This window comes from Notamacropus eugenii, chromosome 5 (genome assembly GCF_028372415.1).
Source record: "Notamacropus eugenii isolate mMacEug1 chromosome 5, mMacEug1.pri_v2, whole genome shotgun sequence".
NCBI classification, from domain to species: Eukaryota; Metazoa; Chordata; class Mammalia; order Diprotodontia; family Macropodidae; genus Notamacropus; species Notamacropus eugenii.
In genome coordinates, this window is record NC_092876.1 from 2,035,521 (window position 1) to 2,056,619 (window position 21,099).

A 21,099-nucleotide genomic window follows, 5' to 3' on the forward strand; every position below is an offset into this window, starting at 1 on the left:
AATCACACAGAAGACTGCAGACCAGGAGAGGAGTAAACAACTCTCCTTTGATGATACAATCTTGGAAAAGATAAAATATTGCATGTTCCTAGAAGTATTTCTGAAAATAGCTGCACAAAACCCCTGAAGTTTGGGACAGTACACCACCACCACCCTGCCTGGAAACAGAGAACTACCTTGATAAAGAGCTCAATAACCAAGTAATTTTCTGGGAAAATGAGGAAACAGAACAAAAGAAAATCAGCCTATAGAATCATATTTTGATTACAAGGAAGGTTAAACACACAACCAGGAGAAAATAAAAAAAATCAAAGCTCATACATCCAAAGGCTCCAAAAAAAAGTATGAATTGGTCACAGGCCATGGAAGAGCTCAAAATGGATATTGAAAATCAAGTAAGAGAAGTAGAGGAAAAATTGGGAAGAGAAATGAGAAGAAAATGATGAAAAAATGAGTCCACTACTTGCTAAAGGAGACACAAAAATGCTGAAGGAAATGACGCCTTAAAACAGAATAACCCAAGTGGCAAAAGACATCCAAAAAAAGATAATAAGGAGAAGAATGTCTTAAAAATCAGAATGGGTCAACTGGAAAAGGAAGTCCAAAAGCTCACTGAAGAAAACAATTCCTTAAAAATAAGCACAGAGAAGATCGAAACTAATGACTCTATCAGAAACCAAGAAGTTAAAAGATAAAACCAAAAGAATAAACAAACAGAAGACCACGTGAAATATCTCTTTGAAAATCAACTGATCTGCAAAGTAGATCCAGGAGAGAGAATTTAAAATCGTTACACTACCTGAAAGCCATGATAACAAAAAGAGCCTAGACATCATCTTTCAAGAAATTATCAAGGAAAAGTGCCCTGATATTCTAGAACCAGAGGATAAAATAGAAATAGAAAGAATCCACAAATTGTGCCCTGAAAGATATCCCAAAAGAAAAGTACTAGGAATATTGTAATCAAATTTCAGAGTTTCAAGGTCAACTACAAAATATTGCAGGTTGCCAGAGAGAAACAATTCAAGTAATGTGAAACAATCAGGATAACACAATATCTTCTAGCTTTTACATTAAGGTATCAGAGGACTTGGTACATGATATTCCAGAGGTCAAAGGTGATAGGATTAAAACCAAGTATCACCAGCTCAGCAAAACTGAGCATAATCCTTCATGGGGGAAAATGGACATTCAAAGAAATAGAGATCTTTCAAGCATTCTTGATGAAAATACCAGAACTGAATAGAAAATCTGACTTTCCAATTCAAGAATCAAGAGAAGCATGAAAAGGTAAACATGAAAGGAAATGATAAGATATTTACTAAATTTGAACTGTGATATTTCTACAAGGAAAGATGATATTTGTAACCCAGAGATAGACAGACAGACAGACCGATAGATAGACAGACAGACAGAACGACAGGACAGATGGACAGGTGGATAGATGGATGGCTAGATAGACAGACAGATAGACAGAGAGCACAGAGTAAGTTGACTATGAAGAGATGATGTTTTTAAAATAAGATCAAGGTGTGAGAGAGGAATATATTAGGAGAAGAAAAAAAGGGAGGAATAGAATGAGGGTAAATTATGTCACATAATAGAGGAAGAAAAAGTGTTTCCAATGGTGGTGGAAAGAGGGTGGAGGTGAGAGTGAATAAGGGAACCTTATTTTCATCAAAGTTGGCTTAAGATGGGAATAACATACACAATCAATTGGGTATGAGAACTATCTTACTCTACAGGAAAATAGGGGGAATGGTATAAGAAGGGATGATGATAGGAGGGCAGATGAGAGGAGATTATCAGAAATAAACACTTTTGACGAGGGACAACATCAAAAGAGGGAAAGAAATAATTTGTCGCAGGACAGGATAGAGGAAAATATACTTAGTCTTTCCCAACATGGCTGTTATGGAAGTATTTTTGCATACTTGCCATGTCAATGGGGCTGGGTGGTGACAGAGGGATGGAGCGAATTTGGAGATCAAAATTTTAAACACAAATATTAAATAATGCTTTTATATGCCAGTGGGAAATAAGAATTATAAGCAATGGGGTATAAAATATTACTGCCCCAACAAAAACACGAAGAAGTGGAAGAGATAAAGGGAATGTGTGATAGAAGGAGGGGCAGATTGGAGGAACGGCTAATAAAAACGTATGTTGTACCGGGGTGGGTAGAGAGAAGAGACAGTGGGAAAGTTTGGAACTCAAAATCTTGTGGAAGTGAATGTTGATAACTAAAAATTAATTAATTTTTTAAAAGAAAGAAAACAGAGGGAGAAAAAAGTTCATCTTGCTTTCTCTGAAGTTGCTGGTTTTAATCTCAATAAATACCTATACTTGCAATAGATGTGGTCTGACTCTGAATTTTTTGAGAGGGTTGAACTACGACATATCATGAAACAACATGTTATTGGTGTCCCTGGGTGGGAGGAGTTTAAACGTCAACAATCTTTATCTGAAACCAAGAGCAACCATTATCTATAGTGGGATAAAGTAGAAGCCTTCCTGATGAAGTTATATGTGAAATAAGGATTTCCACAATCACCACTAATATTCAGTCTAACTTTAGGATATCTACCTATATACACAGGAAAAGAAAAAGAAATTGGAAGAACAAAAACAGGCTGGAAAATGAGTAAACAATCAGAAAGAAAACGTGATCAAGACTAGCTACTATGGTGACAGGGAAGATTAAGATGCAGACTCGGAAGAAGCCACTGGAGGCAAAGCAGCTATGAGCAAAACATCAAAGCAAAATGCGAACTCAACCACAGTCTAAAGAAAACTGCAGGAGAAGCTAAAAAAAGAACATAAAAATGATTTTTAAAATCAAATAAGAATGGTAGAGGGAAAATTGGAGAAACCAATGAAAGCAAAGTGAAAAAAAGATATGAAAAGAGAATCGCTTGGGGAAAAATAGAGGTTCCAAAATACTGAATAAAATAACACTAAAAAAATAGGATTGACCAAATGGTAAATGAGGTATAAAAATTCAATGAAGAAATTTTTTTAATTAGAATTGATCAAGTGGAAGCTAATGACTCCATGAGAAACTAAGAAATAATTTAAGAAACAAAAAAGGATTTAAAATAGAAAAAAATGAGAAATGATTCTTCAGAAAAATAAATGACCTGGAAAAAATAGCAAGGAGAGAAGAAACTTGCAGAGCTCACTCACACTTGAGCCCAGGTCTTCTGAATCTAAGTCTATGGGATGTTTCTCAGGAGCAGACTCTCAAGAGACTGGCTTGGGCCTAGACTGAAATGCAGGTCATTCAAGTGCCTCAACTGTCTCCAGGGATCCCAATCAAATATGTCCCTCAGATCCTTGCTAAAATTGCTCAGACTGAGGTCAGCACCTGGCACGGTTTGCCCTTTGACTTCCTCATAGCCCTTCTCCCAGCTAGTCTTCTCTTGGGTGATATTCCTGTGGGTGTGGGAATCATGTCCTACCGTAGATTATCTGTCATATGAGAGCCAAAGTTACTTCTCTGTTCTGGACTCTCACTCTGACCACCCTTCAGGGCACAGTAAGCACCTATGGGTCTGTGAAACAAAATTGACCAGGAGTCCCATCTCTCCTTCCCAATGTCCCTTAAGTGCCCTAGGTTTCCTGGTTTGACCACATCAAAGAATGGCTGACCATGAGAAATTCAGAGACGTACTTGTTACCAGCCTATGGGGAAATCCGTCAAGTGAGGCCCCTATCCATTTCCTTTTTGATCTTTTCCAGGGAACCACATTAAAGTTAGCAGCTTCCCTTTGTCAATTATATCCATTTCATCTTGTGTGGATCTTGTTCATATAGATTTGTTTGCATGTTGTCTCAGTCAATAAACTATTTGCCAATTAGCTATGTCCAACTTTCTGTGACCTCATTTGGAGTTTTTGTGACAAAATATGGAGTGGTTTGCCATTTCCTTCTCAGTTCATATGACAGATGAGGAAACTGAGATCAAGACATGCATACATGTATATATATAAATACATACATATATGTATACACACATATGCATATATACATATATATCTACATAATTGTAGATATTCATGTATATCTGTATAACACACACACATATTTAACGGTATGTCTTGTATGAATATATTTATTTGTGTGTTGTCTCTCCCACTAGACTGAGTTCTTTGAGGGTAGAAACTTTGCTTGGCCTCTCTTTGTATACCCACATGCCTACTTGTAAGTATTTATGTATATATGCATGATAAAACTGGAGACATTCAAAGAGAGGAGGCACAGGAATTAGGGGAGTTGGGGAATGCTTCCTGTGTAAGACGGGATTTTAGCTGCGACTCAGAGGAAAGTCAGGGATATAAGCAGAGCAAAGAGATAATGTTGAAGTCCTGGGAAGATAGCCAGAGAGAATGCCTGGAGCCAGGAGATGGAGATTCTTCTTTATGAAATATTGAGGAGGCCACTGTCATTGGATCAATAATACGGAGTATACAATGAAACAACAAAAGAGTGGAAAGAGAGAGGGAGTGAGATTGCAAAAGGGATTTAAATGACAGAGCATTTTGCATCTCATCCTGGAGGTGATAGGGAGACATTGAACTTTACCGAGTAGGAGGGTGACTTGCTCAGATCCATGCCTTAGGACAATTCCTAACGTGGCTTAATACAGCGTGGATTGAAATGAGGAGAGACTTGAGGCAGGCAAAACCCACCTCACCACTTCTCACAGTAGTTCAGAATTGAAGTGATGCAGGACTGAAACAGGGTGCTCACAGTGTTAGGAGGAGGAGTATTGAGAGATGTTGCAGAGGTGAAGTTTACAGGTTTGGAAAACAGTGTGGATATAGGGGAGAGAAATAGAAAGGAATTCAAGACGACTCCTAGGTTGGGTGCCAGGTCGGGAGAATGCAATTGCCCTTTACAATAGGAGGAAAGGTAGGAAGTGGGGAACTTTTAGAGGAAAGATAATGGGTTCTGCTTGGGGCCTATTTAGATAAAGATGTCTACCGGATATGCAGTTCAAGATGGCTGGAAGGAAGCAGTGACAGGAAACAAGACCAGCAGACACAACAGGGCAGGATGGCTAGATTTGAGAATCATCCACATAGAGATGATAATTCAGTTCATGGCAGTTGACAAGATCACCAAGTGAAGTAGTATAGAGGGAGAAAGTAAGAGGGCCCAGGGCAGAACTCTGGGGGTTACCCATACTTAGAGAGCATGACCTGGATAAAGAGCCAGCCAAGGAGACAGACGAGTAGTTAGAGAGGTAAGAAGAGAAGCTGGAGAGAGTGGTGTTCCCCAGACCAAGAGAGAAGAGAATATTCAAGAGGAGAGAGACCAGGCAGCAGAGAGATCAAGGAGAAAGATGGAGGAAAAGCCATTGGATTGGAGCATTAAGAGATCATTGGTGACTTTAGACAGAGCAGTTTTGGTGGAATGATGAGGTCAGCATCTAGACTATGAGTAGATTAGAAAGGAGTGAAATTTCCTGTGAAGGTTCACCCACCACTCCCAGTCTGCTGTTCAAGTTCTCACCCCATGAAACCTGTTCTGCTCTGGAGACCCAAAGTGGAGTGGGTCTGAGAGGAGCCCAAGGCTGTTTCATTCTCTGACGATTCCACTGATCACTTCAAATTGAATATTACCTCCAGTCCTCTGCACACTAGACTAAGATGCTTTTCTGCACAGTAATTAGAATTCTCTGGAGTCATCAGTTCTCATATGTTAAGCAATCCGTGAGTGATACAGTTTAAATTTTTTCCCTGAACCAAACAAAACTAATCACGTCTCTGTGTTTGTGTCTGTCTGTCTGTCTGTCTGTCTGTCTGTCTGTCTGTCTGTCTGTCTCTCTCTCTCTCTCTCTCTCCTCCCTCCCAGTACTACATCCATCAATCTCCAGTGCTGAATAACATTTTTATTTCTCCAGGACTTATCAAAATTGATTTACCTGTTGATTTTGTCCACATAAAATTTCTTGTCTACATCCCTGTAACCTTCTTTCTCGACAACCTCCAGTTGCTCCCTATTGTATACAGGAAGAGGTAAAATGCTCTTTTTGCCATTCAAAGTTCACTGTAACCCAGCTCCCTCCTCCCCTTCATCTTTTTAGGTCTCACTCCTGGCCATGTACTGTTGCAAGCAAAGAGAATGATCTTCCAGGCTTCTGGTGGTGCACAATGCTTAACCTGGAGTCAGGAATACCTTAGTTCAAATTTGGTCCCTTTAGCTGGGGCTTTCTTTGTCTTGGTGACTCAAGTTCTCTGAGGTGTTACTCTGAATATGTCATAATACCATAAAAAGTAGCAGAACTAGATTCTTCCAAGCTACACAAAAGGGAGGAAGAGAAATAGAAACAGAGTGGATGAAGTGAGTTAGAGAAGAACTTTGTGAGCCAATGGAAAGGGAACTGGAAATCCAGCTGAGGCTAGTACTTTTTAGCAACGTTTACTCTATTTAACGATTTAGCCTGTGTCCCCATAACAACCAGTGTGTAGAGGCTGAGAGTATCCAAATGCTAAGGTCTAGGGGCACTGGAACCAAAGAATGAGGTCAAAGTAGACTCATAGAACTGGGAATGAGAGGCCATACTTCCTAAGGAGAAATCTTGAGTATCAAGCCAGCTTGTCAGCACATCCGTCAGCAAAGGGGCTGATAAAGACCAAGGAAGAATGAGTCACAACTTAGAGAAGTCAGACTCCAAATCAAAGCCAGTGTTTGGCTCTGCAGATACCAAGGCAAAATGTGGTGATTTTTAAAAAAAAAAAAACCCAGTAAGTCCTCTTCATGGTTACTGTCAGCCCTGACTGTGGGTCCATTCTCTGGTCCAACCAGCTCACCTTACATTGAATCTCTCTTCCATAGAAAGATCCTGACATTGGTCAACAGCCCTTTACAGGAAGTGTCCATATTTGTCAGAAGCTTCTCTGTGAGATGGCCACATGATGCTAATTTCTTCAGTGTGAGTTGTGAACTAGTGACAGGAACTCCTGCAGTCTGGACTGAGAATGACTTCCTTTCTCCTCCCTAGAAATCTCTTGGGTTTTCCTTTACCCTTTCCCCATGTCTCCTTTCCTTCCTGTCTGATATTCTTCCTTTCCTGTCTTTCTGATTGTGTTTCTCCCTTTTCTCTTTCTTCTTGAATGTCCTCCTCATCTTCTTTGCCTTTTGTTTTCCTCCCTTTTTACTTCTTAGCTCTTTTTCATCTTCCTGAGAGAGCACTTGCCTTCCCCTCTGCATCCCTCTGCTGCTACTCTTCCCTTCCTTATTTTCTCAAATTCCTCTTCCCTCTAATCTTCCTCTCCTCAGCCACTCTGGAATTTTATTCCATTAGATACTAATAAAATTGCCTGTGTGTTCTTTGAAGTCTGCTCTTATAAATTCTAGGGCTCTAGGGTTTATGTCAGACTTTGTATGCCTAATTTTCCTCCCCTCTACCTCAAAGATGGAGCAGTTACCTTTTCCTTTTGGGATCTCTTTCTGGTGGTGATCAGTGGTTTCTTTCCATTTATATTTTGCCCTCTAGTTCTAGAACATCAGGGAAGTTTTCCTTGACAATTTCTTGAAAGATGTTGTCTAAGCTCTTTTTTGACCACAACTTTCAGGTAGAGCAAGAACTTTTAAATGATCTCTCCTGGATCCATCTTCCAGGTCAGTGATTTTGCTAATGAGATATTTCACATTCTTACGTTTTTCCGTTCTTTTAATTTTCTTTTATCTTTTCTCGATTTGTCATAAAGTTATTTGCTTCCATTTGTTCATTCTAATGTTTAAGGAATTGTTTTCTTCAGTGAGCTTTTGGACTTCCTTTTCCATTGGGTCAGTTCTGCTTCTTAAGGCACACTTCTCTTCATTGTTGTTTCTTTTTTACTTGTTTTATCATTTCTCTTGGTCTGGTTTTTAAAACTGTTATTTTCTTCAGTCATTTTTGTGTCTCTTTTACCACGCTGTTGACTCATTTTTGATGATTTTCTTGCATCACTCTCATTTCTCTTTCCAGTTTTTACTCTACCTCTCTTATTGGACTTTCAAAATTCTTTTTGAATTCTTCCATGGCCTGACATTAATTCATATTTTTCTTGGAGGCTTTGGATGCCAGAGCTTTGACTTTGTTGTCTTCTAAGCATGTATTTTGATCTTCCTTATCACCATAGTAGTTTTCTACATTAGGAATTTTTTCCATTGTTTGCCCATTTTCCCAGTCTATTACCTGACTTTTAACTATTTGTTAAGGTAGGGCTCTGCTTTCAAGATGAAGAGCACACTATCCCAAGCTTCAGGGGTTTTGTCCAGCTGTTTTCACAGATACTATTAAGGACGTGTAAGTTTTCAGTTCTTCTAAAATGATATGATCTAAAAAGAAGTATATGCTACTCTCCTGACCTATGCTCTGGTCTGTGAGTACAAGTTCTCTCTTCTGTCCTGAAACTGTGATGAGGGTCATCCTGCATTACAGCAGCAAGCTCTGCCATGCTAATGCCCCTCCTTGCCATGGGACTGTCACTCAGGACTGAGAACCTGATGTAAATATGGGCAAAGCATCAGAGTGCTGTTTCAATACTAGCAAAAAGACTCCTGCAATTTCCTTCTGACAAGTTGTTTTACCCCCTTATCATCTGTCATCTGAGAGCTGCAGAAGGAGACAATGCCACAGCCACTGTTAATTCACTCCCAAGACATGTTCTTTGTTTGTTGGGGCCAAGGCTGTGCTGGTGAGACCTGCACTGAATTGTACTCCACTCCCACCCAAGTACATCACACCTCTCCTTCTGACTTTCTAAGTTGTCTTGGACATATGTGGGTTGAGAGATCTAGAAACTGTCACTGCTGCCAGTGATAGAATTATCCTTAGCCCTATACTGGGTTTGCTGGGACCTGGTCCTCACGGGCATGGCCTGAACTGGACTCTGCTCCTCTCTCACCCTGGTGAAACATATTTTTCCTGCTGACTTTCAGTGTTGTTTTCAGCTAGACATTTGTTTCACTCTACCTTTTTGTAGGTCAGCTGTTCTTTGGGGAGGAGCTCAGGTGAGTCCCTGGCTTTACTCTATCATCGTGGCTCAGCCACTTCCACTCATGCCTTTTTTGCTGCACTCTTGCCAACCATGTGTTGGTTTAGGTTTTCCTACAAGTTACCAATGAACTTTTCATGCTTGAGGAAGTTCTCTAATCTGTTTGTATTTCATCTTGCCTCAGGGCCAAGACTTTTTTTGAATGAGAATATTTAGCTTGGTGAAGATAAGTCTATAATCATTCTAGCTCTGCACCACACATTATCTCCATCCTTTTCACATCCTAAACATCTCTTCCCCTTACAATGGTATTATCTATTAAATGCCGATGGTTGCTGTGAGGATATATCCACGAAGTTTTATTGAATTTGGGTACATGAAAGACAGTGTTGGTAATGAGACATTCAAGTCTTCAGTAGCAAGTGGCCATTTCTGTTGCTGTTTCCAGTTCTATTTCTCCCAAGGATTCCTTGTCATGTCTGATTGTCTGTACTTACTCTGGCATGAAAGTCACCCAGAATTATACAGTTGTCCTCTTTGGCTTATATTGATTATGATGATTTCCAGGTCTTCATAAACGCTATTCCTTAACCTTGTTAGTATTTATCATGTGGGAGTTTATACTAATGGCGGTGGTGTGGTGTTTCCCTGCAAGTGGCAATCACATTACAGGAGCCTGTATTTCTCACCTATTAGTTAGCATGGAAGCTTGTTGACTGTTTTGGCTTTGATTGCAGAACCTACATCAGCTCCAGAGCACTCCTCATTACTGCGGCCACTCCAGATAAATATCTATCCAGCTCCAACTTCATCAAGCTGGCTTTCATTCACCTACCTTGTTTCAGTCAGGGATGCTATTTGGATGTGATACCTACTGAGTTCTTTCATAACAAAAACTGTTTGTCTTTCAGGTCTACTGACTTTTATACTTTTCATAAATGTGCACACATTCAACATATTGATGGTGAGTGGAAACCTCATTGCAAAAGGTTTTGTACATTTGTTTGTGTTTCAACTGAAGATGGGATCCTCACCTAACGTAGAAAGCAGACCAGTGTGAAGTAAAGTACAGAATTTTTAGGCACTTCTTCTATCTCCTTACTCATGCCAGGAAGTGCTTAGCATAGTCCTTCAAAATGTTGCTCAGATAAGGAAAGGGCTGCCAAGTCCCACTGCTGCCTCTCTCCAGTGAGAAGATGATCCTATGGCCCAGGTCTCCTGTGTTGTGACTACGGTTCCCAACCCAGGAAGAATTATCCAGTTGCTTTGTGTGGTTTGCCAGTTAGGCTAGTTTTTCCTTAGAGGGTTTTGAGACTATCCTTGTGACTTGATTGGCTCTGGTAGGTAACATCACTTCCTGGTCACATGGATATCAAATACTAGAAGGAGCCCCAGGCATGTGTGACCACTTGTTTGCAGACCCAGATATGCACCTGGGAAAAGGAAGCTGCAGTAGCTTGAATCAACTCAACATGTCCTTGTTGAATAACTTGCTAGGTAAAGTTTTATACATGGTTAAGTGAAACTTCATTTGTGACCTACTGAATAACCAGAACACGTCTCATTTGGTTCCAGTTCAGAACTTAGGCTACTAAGAGAGTAGCCTGTGTCAGCCTCCAGACACCCCCTAATTCCACTCCCTAACATTGTGCTTTTCCTATCCACCACTCCCTTCTGATTATGTGTCCCCCATTCGAATGTAAACTCCTTCAGCTCAGGAAGTGTCTTGGTTTACATATTTGTAATCCAGCACTTAGCACAGGTACATAGACTGAGTACTTAAATTTACAGTCATTAATACTTCTTTTTATCCAAGTTTTATCCCTGATATTAGGCTCTCCAATTCATCATCTTGATACCTACACTTTAAAAAGTTATCTATAGACATTTGCAGGAATACGTTTCACTCCTTTCTTGGATTTTGTTTCCTGTAAACTCCTGAGTGTCTCAAGTCTAGTATTTTTCACACATTTGAGCTAGAACTAGGTCCCAATGAGTGAAAATAAGGAATCCTAAGAAGTGGTCTCATGCATTTCAACTTTCAATATTCAAAGTTATCATTATGTAAAATATAGTCATTGGATGCAGCCCAATGGAAATATCTAATCGGAATTTGAATCATCTGTCCCCTTTATGAGATTCACACTAACCAGGACTTGCCTATAATTCTCTATAGTCTCTACTTGAACCAATACAGGTAGACAGTTTCCTCTTTCACTGTTCCTTTCTCATTTCAAACTCTTCAGATTGCATTTACAAAACTCCGGAAAATGTCTCCATACCAGCCTTCTTTATATGAAATTCATCTTTTGTTGGGAGATTATTATTTTGCTATTTTAAGCAAGAAAGAGTGGAGAAGGCAATGGATCAATAGTGATGGTAAGTATATATCATTTTGAAAAGTATTCCCCATGACGAGGTTGGAGTCATTGTACTTATTTCAGAGAGTCAAGCATTGTTTGACACTATGTAATCTCTTATCATTATTAATTTAATGAGCAATTATTACAATCACCATTATATCAAGATTCAGAAAATTCCTACCACATTCAGCTTTCATTTATGTCTGACATACTCAAAATCACAGGTTTAAAAGGACATTTCCCCATAATATGCAAAGCATGTCTCTCAAATGTAACACTAGCACATTGAGTAATGGGCCCCATTGGAAACCTTCCTCTGGGAAGGAACATGAGATGCCCTGAATCTCTCCCATTATATTTCCTTGTGTTTGCTCTAGCAATGAGAGAAGAGAATGAAAAGTAGGAGAATTGGAATAAGGAAGGGCAGGCTGAGTTCTCTCTATCTGCAGATCATATATGGGTGAAGGAGAGAACACCAAATCGTCCACAGCTCATCTCAGCATTGATCCCATGGGAACAGGTCCTGGTCCAGCCCTTTCATCTTCTCTTGGTAAAGCTGGTTGAATGTCTCCATCTGGGTCACTGTGAAGTAGTTTTTCCAGTCTCCACAGATTCCTGCCACATGTGGAATGAAGACAACAGTTTGTGGAGACAGGTCCTTAGTGATCATCTTGTTCCTTCCCTTTCTCCCTCCCTCCACAACCCAGAAGAAGACACTAGGTGGACCTTTAGTGACTGACATTCATGGTACAGCACTTTCCCTACAACCAGAGAACTCTTCCCTCCATCGTTCATCATCACACAGTATGGACAATGAGTCTGCCTGGCCTTAGCTATTTCTCTTACTCCTCCTTTCCTTGTTTTTTCCTCTGTCACAGGAAAACCTGGTGGAGGTTCTCTTGAATTCTCATATGTCCTGTATCTGAGCGCATCTTTGCATGGACATCTGCTACTGTCTATTACATAGATGGAGCAAAGTCTTTAGCTGCCTTCTTTCTGTTCGATTTTTTGTGATTCACACCTTCCCTTATTGGTGCCTAGATATCAGCTGGAGAGGAGGCAAACCACCTATTTTTCTCCCTTGGGACCATAGACCATTTCTCCTCACCTTTTCTCATTATCATTATTTTGAAAGGTTCCACGTTTTCTATTGGTATAGCTTCATTGTTTTCCAGGATGTGGTTTTTCATGGCCTGGAAAGAGGCATTCTGGATCACTGAGCTGATTTCTTCCTCACTCAACTCCATGCCCAGGAATTGGCAAATCTTGTCCACACTGGTCTTAAGATCCTAGGGGAAAACCAGAGTCTATTGGGATGACAAAGTCATAGAGAAAGAAAAGGAGGGAAAGAGAGAGACCAAAAGTCAAAAGAAATACGAGAGAGAGAATACAAAAGAAGCAGATAAAAAGTGGATGACGGGTAGAAAGAAGAGCTGGGTGAAAATATAGGAGTAAAAAAAACAGAGACAGGGTTTATAATAAAAGAGAGAAAGAAGTGCCTGAAGTGAAAGATCAGAGAAAAGAGAGAAAGGACTAAGTACAGGGAGAAGAGAAGAAGCATTTTAGGGGAAGCAGGGGAGTGGGTGTGGGAGGGAGAACAGGATCTGAAGCAGAAATGTGAGCGGAATCAAGCAAGAAGGAGATTAGAAGCGAATTTGGAGGTGGAGTGGGGAAGAGGAATAGGAGGTGAAATAAGAAATTATGGTGAATGGATGAAGAGCTGGTGTCGGAGGCGGAGGTACAGATAGAAAGGAAGAAAAAAGAACTGTAAGAAATGAGAGAAAGAAGTAGAAAGCAGAAGGATGAGATGGACATAAAGTAAAAGAAAATACATGAGATGGAGCAAAGAGAAGAGAAAAGAGAAGAAATGGAGGGAAAGAGAAAGAAAGAATAGGAGAGAATGAGAGAATGAAACGAAACGAAAATAGAAAGAAGAGGTGAATACAAAGAAATGAAGCAAGAGAAAATAGAGAAGGGACAGTAGAAAAGTTAAGGGAAATGAAAATAGGAAAAAGAAATGAAAAGAACGAAAGTAAAATTCAAAGATGAGATGGAGGGAAAGAAAACTGAAGAGAAAACAGGAAGAGGATTTGGAGCAAACGGAAAGAGGACAATAGGAAGGAGAAATGCATGGAAGTAGAGAAAGAAAGAGAAAGTAAGAATAAAAGAGAGAAAGAAAGAAAAATAAAAGAAGGAGAGGTGAAAGAAAAGAAAGGAAGAGAAAGTTAAAAAAGTAAAACAAAGAAAAGAGTGAGTAAACAGGAAGGAGAGATTGAAAGAAAGAGAAATGGGAAGAAGTAATGAATGAAGAGAAAAAGGAAGTGAAAGGAGCTGGATGGAAAGAAAGTTATGAAGAGAAAACAGAAAGATGAGATAAAAGAAAGTAAAGAAATGAAATGAAGAAACAGAGGAAAAGACAAGAAAAGAGTAAAGAGAAAGAAATAAAAAAGAGACAATAGGAAGAATTTAAGGGAAAGAGGAAGGAAGGGAAAAGAGTTAGATGAGATGGAGAGAAAGAAAGGAAGGGAAATGGAAAGAAGAGATGGAGAGAAAGAAAAAGAGGAAGAAGTTGCTTGAAATAGAAAGGAAGAGAAAACTGAAAGGAGAGATAGAGGGAAGAAAAAGACATGAAGGGATAAAAGGAAGAAAAGAGCTGAAGAAGAGATGAAATGGGAAAGTTAAGGATGGTGAATGGATGGGAAAAGGGAAAGGTACCCAATTAGGAGGAGAGGAAGTGGTTGAGGAGAGGAAGGAGACAGGGCAGATGAATTACAGAAATTGGGGAAAGGAAGATCAGTAAGGGAAGTATGTAGGGAGGAAGACAAGAAGACTCTGAGGAAGTAACAGAAGAACTAAAAAATGAAGAGGGAAGAAAAGTTCTAGGTCAGAGAGGCAGAATGGTCAGAAGAAAGAGAAAAAGGAGGAACAAAACCAAAAAGATAGAGTAAAAGGGGTGGCAGAACCAAGATGGCAGAGTGCAAGCACGTGTCTGCTCGAGCTCTCCCAGGAAAGCCCTTAAAATACCTGTAAAAATGATTCTAAACAAACTCTAGAGCAGTAGAAGCCACAAAATGACAGACTGAAACAAATTTCCAGCCCAAAACAGCATGAAAGGCAGACAAGAATGGTCTATTTCACCAGGCTCGGAGCACAGCCCAGCGTAGGCTGTGTGGCACAGGCAGGACTAGCACTGAATCACGGGAAGCTGCTGTGATTTCCAGATTTCTCAACCCACAATCGCCAAAGACAGTTCCAAAAGTCAATGAGAAAGCTCTTTTACCTGGGGGAGTGGGGAGTGAGGTCGGGCCCCTGGCCCTGCCCAAGACCCAGCCCCAGAAACGACCCCTTGACCTAGCATCAGCCTCTTGACTATTCACTGAACAAGATCCTTCAAATTTCCCCATTCCCCCATTCGTGGAATGTTCTCTGTCTGCATTCTGACTACTGACCTCCCTGGATTCCTTTAAGTTCTAAATGAAATCCCACCTCTAGGAAGTGTTTCCCAACTCCTCTTGATTCTAGAGTCTTCCCTCTGTTGAATGTCTCCAATTTATTACACACACACACATTCTTGTTTGCTTTTGGACAAGAATTAGACATAGTGCTCCTTGAGGGCAGGAACTGTCTTTTAACTGTCTTTGTATCCCTAGCTCTCAGCAAGTACCTGAGACATAATAGTTGCTTAAGAAATGTCTTTTTTAATGTACTGAGACAACATGCAAAATATATACAAACAAGATATACATACATACATACATACATTCATACATGCATACATACATACATGTATATAGTGTAAATGGGAAATAATTGAAGGAGGGAAGACAGTAACATTAAAGGGGAATCCTTTCAAAGATGGAAAAGAAATGAACAAGGACCATACCTGATGAAGTTCCTCATAAGTTAAAAGCAAGAACTTCTCTGAGTTTTTCATGGACAGCCATCCCCTGACGTGGTCAAACCAGGACCCAAACACTACTGGAAGGTAAGTGAGAGGGAGAGAGGGGAGCTTAGGTCGTTCCTGTTTCAAGAATTGCCAAAGAGTTTACTCTGCCCTGGATGCAAGTCAGAATGGGAGTCATGGACAAAGAAGTAAGTTCTCTCACATGACTTATGGTCTGGGGTTGATGGGGGTGGAGGCAAGTTTCCAAGTTACAGACTAGTGTCACTCAACAGAAGGCTAGCTGGGAAAATGGTCATAAGGAAGTCAAAGGAAAATCTTGGGCCAGGTACTGTTCTCAGCGTGAGGAATTTGGCAAAGATGGTGGAACATAAGGGAGGTATCAGATTGGGCTCACTGGAGGAAGCGATATTTAAACTTCACCATTGAGAAAGTAGGGGAACAAGTGACTTACATTTGAATCCAGGCCCTGAGCAGCTCTCTTGACACTGCTTTTCAGAAAAATCTGTCTTATATATAGAATCCGTGGGCTCCAGTGTGGGGCAGCTCTTCAGATTTTTTGGTTATATAAGCTTGGGAAAGTCACTTTCACAGTCTGAACACACAACCCTCTATTTTAAATGGGGGAGACAACCTTGTTCTGTCTTTATCCCTGGGCCCTTGGGAGGAATGTGCCTCCCAGCAAAGGTCACCAATCAGATAGGGACTTTCATTATGATGCCAAAACGGGGAGAGGAGAAAGTGGATAAAAATGATAAGGAAGGTAGGTAGGATATGGTTCCACCATTCCTTCTTCACTCACCATTTCCCTGCACAAAGCTCTCAAAGAAATGCTCAAAATCTAAACATGGCTGGAATTGTGATATCTGATTTCCAAAATAGTATGCAGATATGAGGACATCTCTTGGATTCCTGGCAACATAAATAATCTGAGGGAGAAACTGGGAGTTTGGCACATATATCTTCCTTCCCCATGAAGCTTCTCTGGTGGGGAGAACATTGGACCCACTCCTTGGAGTTTCTACCTCATTCCACTCCTCACATCCCCAGTATTTAACACAGTTCTTGGCATGTAATACTCCTTGAAAGGCTCACTGAATGATCTCTGGCAGTCATTGCTAATGTGCAGACTATTTTGTGTAACTTCATTCCTCATATATATGTAACTGCTGAATACAGTGGACTACCCACGTTGGGTTCATTTCACACCTCTTCTACGAGCATTGGGATACCTCCTCACTTTCTGGGCTGGCTTTTGTTTCCCCAAGTGCTTCCAAAATGTCAGTATCTGGTTCCCCGAGAAAAATCACTTCAGAATTAGGATTACCATAAGATTCTGTCAAAATCCTAAAGGTTTACCTTTTGTGTGGAAAATAATTTCCTCACTTAGCACTTTAGTTCTCGAGTCTTTACCAATGTCTTTCCATTAATACAAAGTAGCTATTCAAAATAATGACACTATTAGGTATTAAATAAATTCATTTACCTATCAATAAGGAAAAAGGGAGAAAGGAAAGGAATAAGCATTTATTAGACAACAGCTTAAAATAAAGGAATGACATCATCCTGGCTGAAGAAGGTGTTCACTTAAAGGACAGATAAGACTTTACCTGGCAGGGCTTTTGCAATTCAAACCCAAATAATTTTCAATTGAAATTGAGTGAGTGTGGAATTGGTAGGTAGCAAACAATAGAAGGGATGCCTATTCTGGAGGGAGTGGAAATTACAAAGAAATACTGGAGACACAAAGAGAGATAATTCTAGGGGCAGATTGAGTGCTCATTAAACCCTTTTTGACTGATTGACTTGTGAGAAGGAAAGGAAATATTTATGAGAAGCAAAAGATAATTTTCTGGGAACATTTTGACATACTTATTTTTTAAAAATGTACAGATAATGTAAACAAGGACAGGTTTTAAAAATGTACACTAAAATTCAAAGTGAGTTTGGATAACATGATCTATGAAGATGGAAGGGAAAAGGCAAGTTGGGGAGAGAAAGACAGAAGACCCTAATATCTTCAATTTTCCTGAAGAACTCATTCAGAGATCTCCTAATGAACGTGGTGTTCCACACCGTACAGATGTTAGCATTGCCTCAGGTATCTCCAATTTCAGGGCTCCCTTGAAGAAGTGGGTGGACACAATATGTGACAGTCTCGGCCTGCTTTTTCCACTTTCATCCTGAGTCCTACTGCTCCTTCTGTTCTTTCCTTTGGTTTTTCACCACCTTCTTCTCCTCAAACCTTCTCCTGGATTCTGTCTTCTCTTCTTCCTTTAAGTCAAATACTCTGTGAGTGAACTCTAGCATTATGAAATGGGAGAGACAGAAGGCACTACAACAACCACGTGGTTCAACCTCTACATTTATGGATATTTGTTCCTTTAACGTCATCTCCTCAGGGTGCTACCTCATTGTCTTCCTCCCGTTCCTCTTCTTTCCTCTTCTCCTCCTCCAGTTCTCTGATTCACAGCCTGCACAGGAATATGGTTCAAGTACATGATCAATTTATTCTGAACTCCCTGAAAGTATTAAAGTGAAGTTCTCAGAGGCTGGCCAGTCTAGGAGTCTATTGTTATAATGTCATTTTGAATCCACTGCATTGTGAAGGAATTGTTGATGGCATATCGTTAGTGGTCAGAGCACATGATTCTGATCTCTTTTCATCTGATGAACCGAGATTCGCGGTGGCCCAGAGTTTTGAGTGGAGTGAAAACAAAGGTCACTTTGATGACTAGTAATCAAAACTAATGTGTAGTCTGGAAAAATATGATATAACTGAAAATGTACATAATTTAATCTACTTAGCTCCATACCAAAAATTCATTTTATAGAGCTCGAACAAAAACCAAAATTCATCTAAAAGAATGAAATATGAAGAATATCAAAGGAATCAGTGGAAAAACGTGAAGAAAGGTGGCCTGGCCATATCAGATCTCAAACTGTATTATAAAGTGGTCATTGTCAAAATAATTTGGTCCTGACTAAGAAGTAAACTGGTGAATCAGTGGAATAGATTAGGTACATAATACATCATTGTACATGGTCTTAGTAATCTACTGTTTGATAAACCCAAAGATCCAAGCTTTTAAGATGCAAGTTCCTTATCTGAGAAAAAAAATTTCTGGGAAAGCCCTAAAACAGTATGGCAGAAACTAGGTACAGACCAACATTTCATACTGTATGCAAAGATAAGGCAAGATGGATATATTATTTGTGCATAAAGGGTGATACCTTAAGGAAATTGGGAGAGCATGGGATAGTTTCCCTGTCAGATCAATGAAGAAGGGAAGAATTTAGGATGAAATAAGATAGAAAGAGAATTACAAAATGTACAATGGATAGTTTTGACTATATAAAATTGAAAAAATTTCACACAACCAAAACGAATGAAACCAAAATTTGGAAGAAAGCAGAAAACTGCGGGGGAGGAGGGAATTTATAGCAAGTATCTCTGATAAAGGTCTCACTAATCAAATATATAGAGAAATGAGTCAAATTTCTAAGAATTTCTAAGAATCAATCCTCAATTGATAAATGGCCAAAGGATATGAAAAGGCAATTTTAAGATAAAGAAATGAAAGCTTTTTCTATGAAAAAATGCTCTAAGTCATTACGGATTTCAGAACTACAAATTAAAACAATTCTCAGGTTCCACCTGACATTTATCAGATTGGCTGATAAGACAAAAATAATAATAAATCTTGGAGGCGAGAATTCACTACTGCTGGAGTTGTGAAGTGATCCAACCATTCTGGAGAGCAATTTGGATCTATAGCCAACACACTAGAAAACTGTGTATACCCTTTGATCCAGTAATACCATTACTTGATTGGTTGCTGTCCTTCATTCTCTAAGAGAAGCAAAATGGCATCACCATGATAAAGTGAAAATTAAGTGAGTTCAACTGTGGCTGATCGGAACAATATGAGCTGAGAAATGCTCTACCACGGATAGATAGTCCACGTGGATATTTGGGGTGCATACATTTACTTTGTGCTGTCTCAATTCTGCTTTGCTCATAGAGCACAGTACCCTTTCAGATGTGGGCACGCCATGCTGAGCAGTCTTGTGCCAGTGTCTCCAAAGTTCCACAGTCAAATTCAAAGTTCTTGAGAGAGACTTTGAGAGAGTCCTTGTATGGCTTCTTCTGACCACCATGAGATCGCCTGCCCCTTGTGAGGTCTCCATAAATTTGTCTTTTTGGCAAGAGTGCATTTTGCATTGGAACAATATCACCGTCTCATCAGAGTTGCTCTCTCTGAAGCACTGTTTGAATGTTTGCCACTTCAGCTAAACCAAGGACTTCAGTGTCTGGTACATTATCCTGTCAGGTGATTCTCGGAATCTTCCTAAGACACTTCAAATGGAAGCGATTCAGTTTCCTGGAATGGCTCTGATAGACTGTCCATGTTTCACAGGCATACATCAGTGAGGTCAGCACAATGCCTTTGTAGACCTTCAGCTTAGTAATCAGTCTAATACCTCTTGTCTCTCAAACTTTTCCTCAGAGTCTACCAAACACTGAGCTACCTCTGGCGATGCATGCATCAATCTCATTGTCAATGTGTACATTCCTGGAAAGTACACTACCAAGATAAGTGAACTATCCACAGAATTCAAAACCTCCATTTCTTGTAATCACTGGTTCCACGTATGGATGGTGTAGTGGCGGCTGATGGAGAACCTGTGCATTGTTAGTGTTAATCACTAGGGCAAAATTAGCACAGGCAGGAGAATTGATCAACACTTTGTTGCATCTCAGCTTCAAAGGCTGCATTGAGCGCCCAATAACCTGCAAAGAGAAAATCATGCACCAACGCTCCCTCCACGTTGGTCTTGGCTTGTAGCCTTTTCAAATTGAAGAACTTACCATCAGTACTGTGTTCACCCTCATTGAAAGCATTTGTCAACATGACTGAAAATATCATGCTAAAAAGCATGGCAGTAAGCACACAGTCCTGTTTCACTCCACTGGTGACTGGGAAGCACTAGATTAATGTCTATTATCCAGAACCTGGGCAAACATGCCATCATGAAATTGATGTACAATATTGATGAACTTCTCTGGGCAGCCACATTTTGACATATTTTTCCATAAGCCTTAACAACTAACAGTGTCAAAGTCCTTGATCAGATATACAAACGTTGTGTACAGACCTCTATTCTGCTCCTGGCATTTCTCCTGGAGTTGTCGGGCAGCAAAAACCATATCGGCTGCTCCTCAGTCCTTTATGAAGCCACACTGGCTTTCAAGTATATCACCATCTTCCAGGTGAAGGATCAGCCTATTAAGGAGGACTCTAGCAAAAATTTGCCGGCGATGACTAAGGGAGAGATCCCCCTGTAATTGTCGCAGTTCAATCTATTTCCTTTACCCTTATAGAGATGGATAATGGTGGCATCTTTCAACTCCTGGGGGATAACCTTCTCTTGCTATATAACCTGGAAAATTTCAGTGAGCTTTTTATGAGCAATGGTCCCTCTATCCTGTAAATCTCACCTGGAATAGAATCAGCACTAGGTGTTTTGACACATGAAAGTAGCCTGATGGCTCTCAAAACCTTTTATTCAGTTGGAAGTTCAGTTAAATGGGGATTGACTTCATACTGAGGTAAACGGTCCATGGCCTCAGCATTGACAGGTGATGCTCTCTTGAGAACACTAAGAAAGTGTTCAGCCCATTTCTCTAGGATGATTTCTTTATCATTAATTAGTGTGGCTCCATCAGCACTGAGTAGTTGTGATACACCATAGTTTTTTGGGCCACAAAGAGCTTTCAAGGAATCATAAATGCGCTTTGGATTGTTACTATCAGTATAAATCTGAAATTCCTCTGCCTTCT

General features: G+C 40.0%; 1 protein-coding gene across 3 annotated transcripts in view; it reads right to left on the reverse strand.

Annotated features, from left to right (window-relative positions):
* Window positions 1–11,460: 11,460 nt before the first annotated feature.
* Window positions 11,461–21,099, reverse strand: part of LOC140508103 (sulfotransferase 2A1-like) — a 79,532-nt gene continuing 69,893 nt past the window's right edge. For all 3 annotated transcript variants that reach the window (XM_072615874.1, XM_072615873.1, XM_072615872.1), the window contains exons 4-7: window positions 16,057–16,183; window positions 15,237–15,331; window positions 12,462–12,642; window positions 11,461–11,968 (exon numbers count right to left, since the gene is read on the reverse strand). In XM_072615874.1, coding sequence (XP_072471975.1) covers window positions 11,850–11,968; window positions 12,462–12,642; window positions 15,237–15,331; window positions 16,057–16,183 — 522 coding nt within the window. In that variant the 3' untranslated portion in view covers window positions 11,461–11,849. The remainder of the gene's footprint in view (window positions 11,969–12,461; window positions 12,643–15,236; window positions 15,332–16,056; window positions 16,184–21,099) is intronic.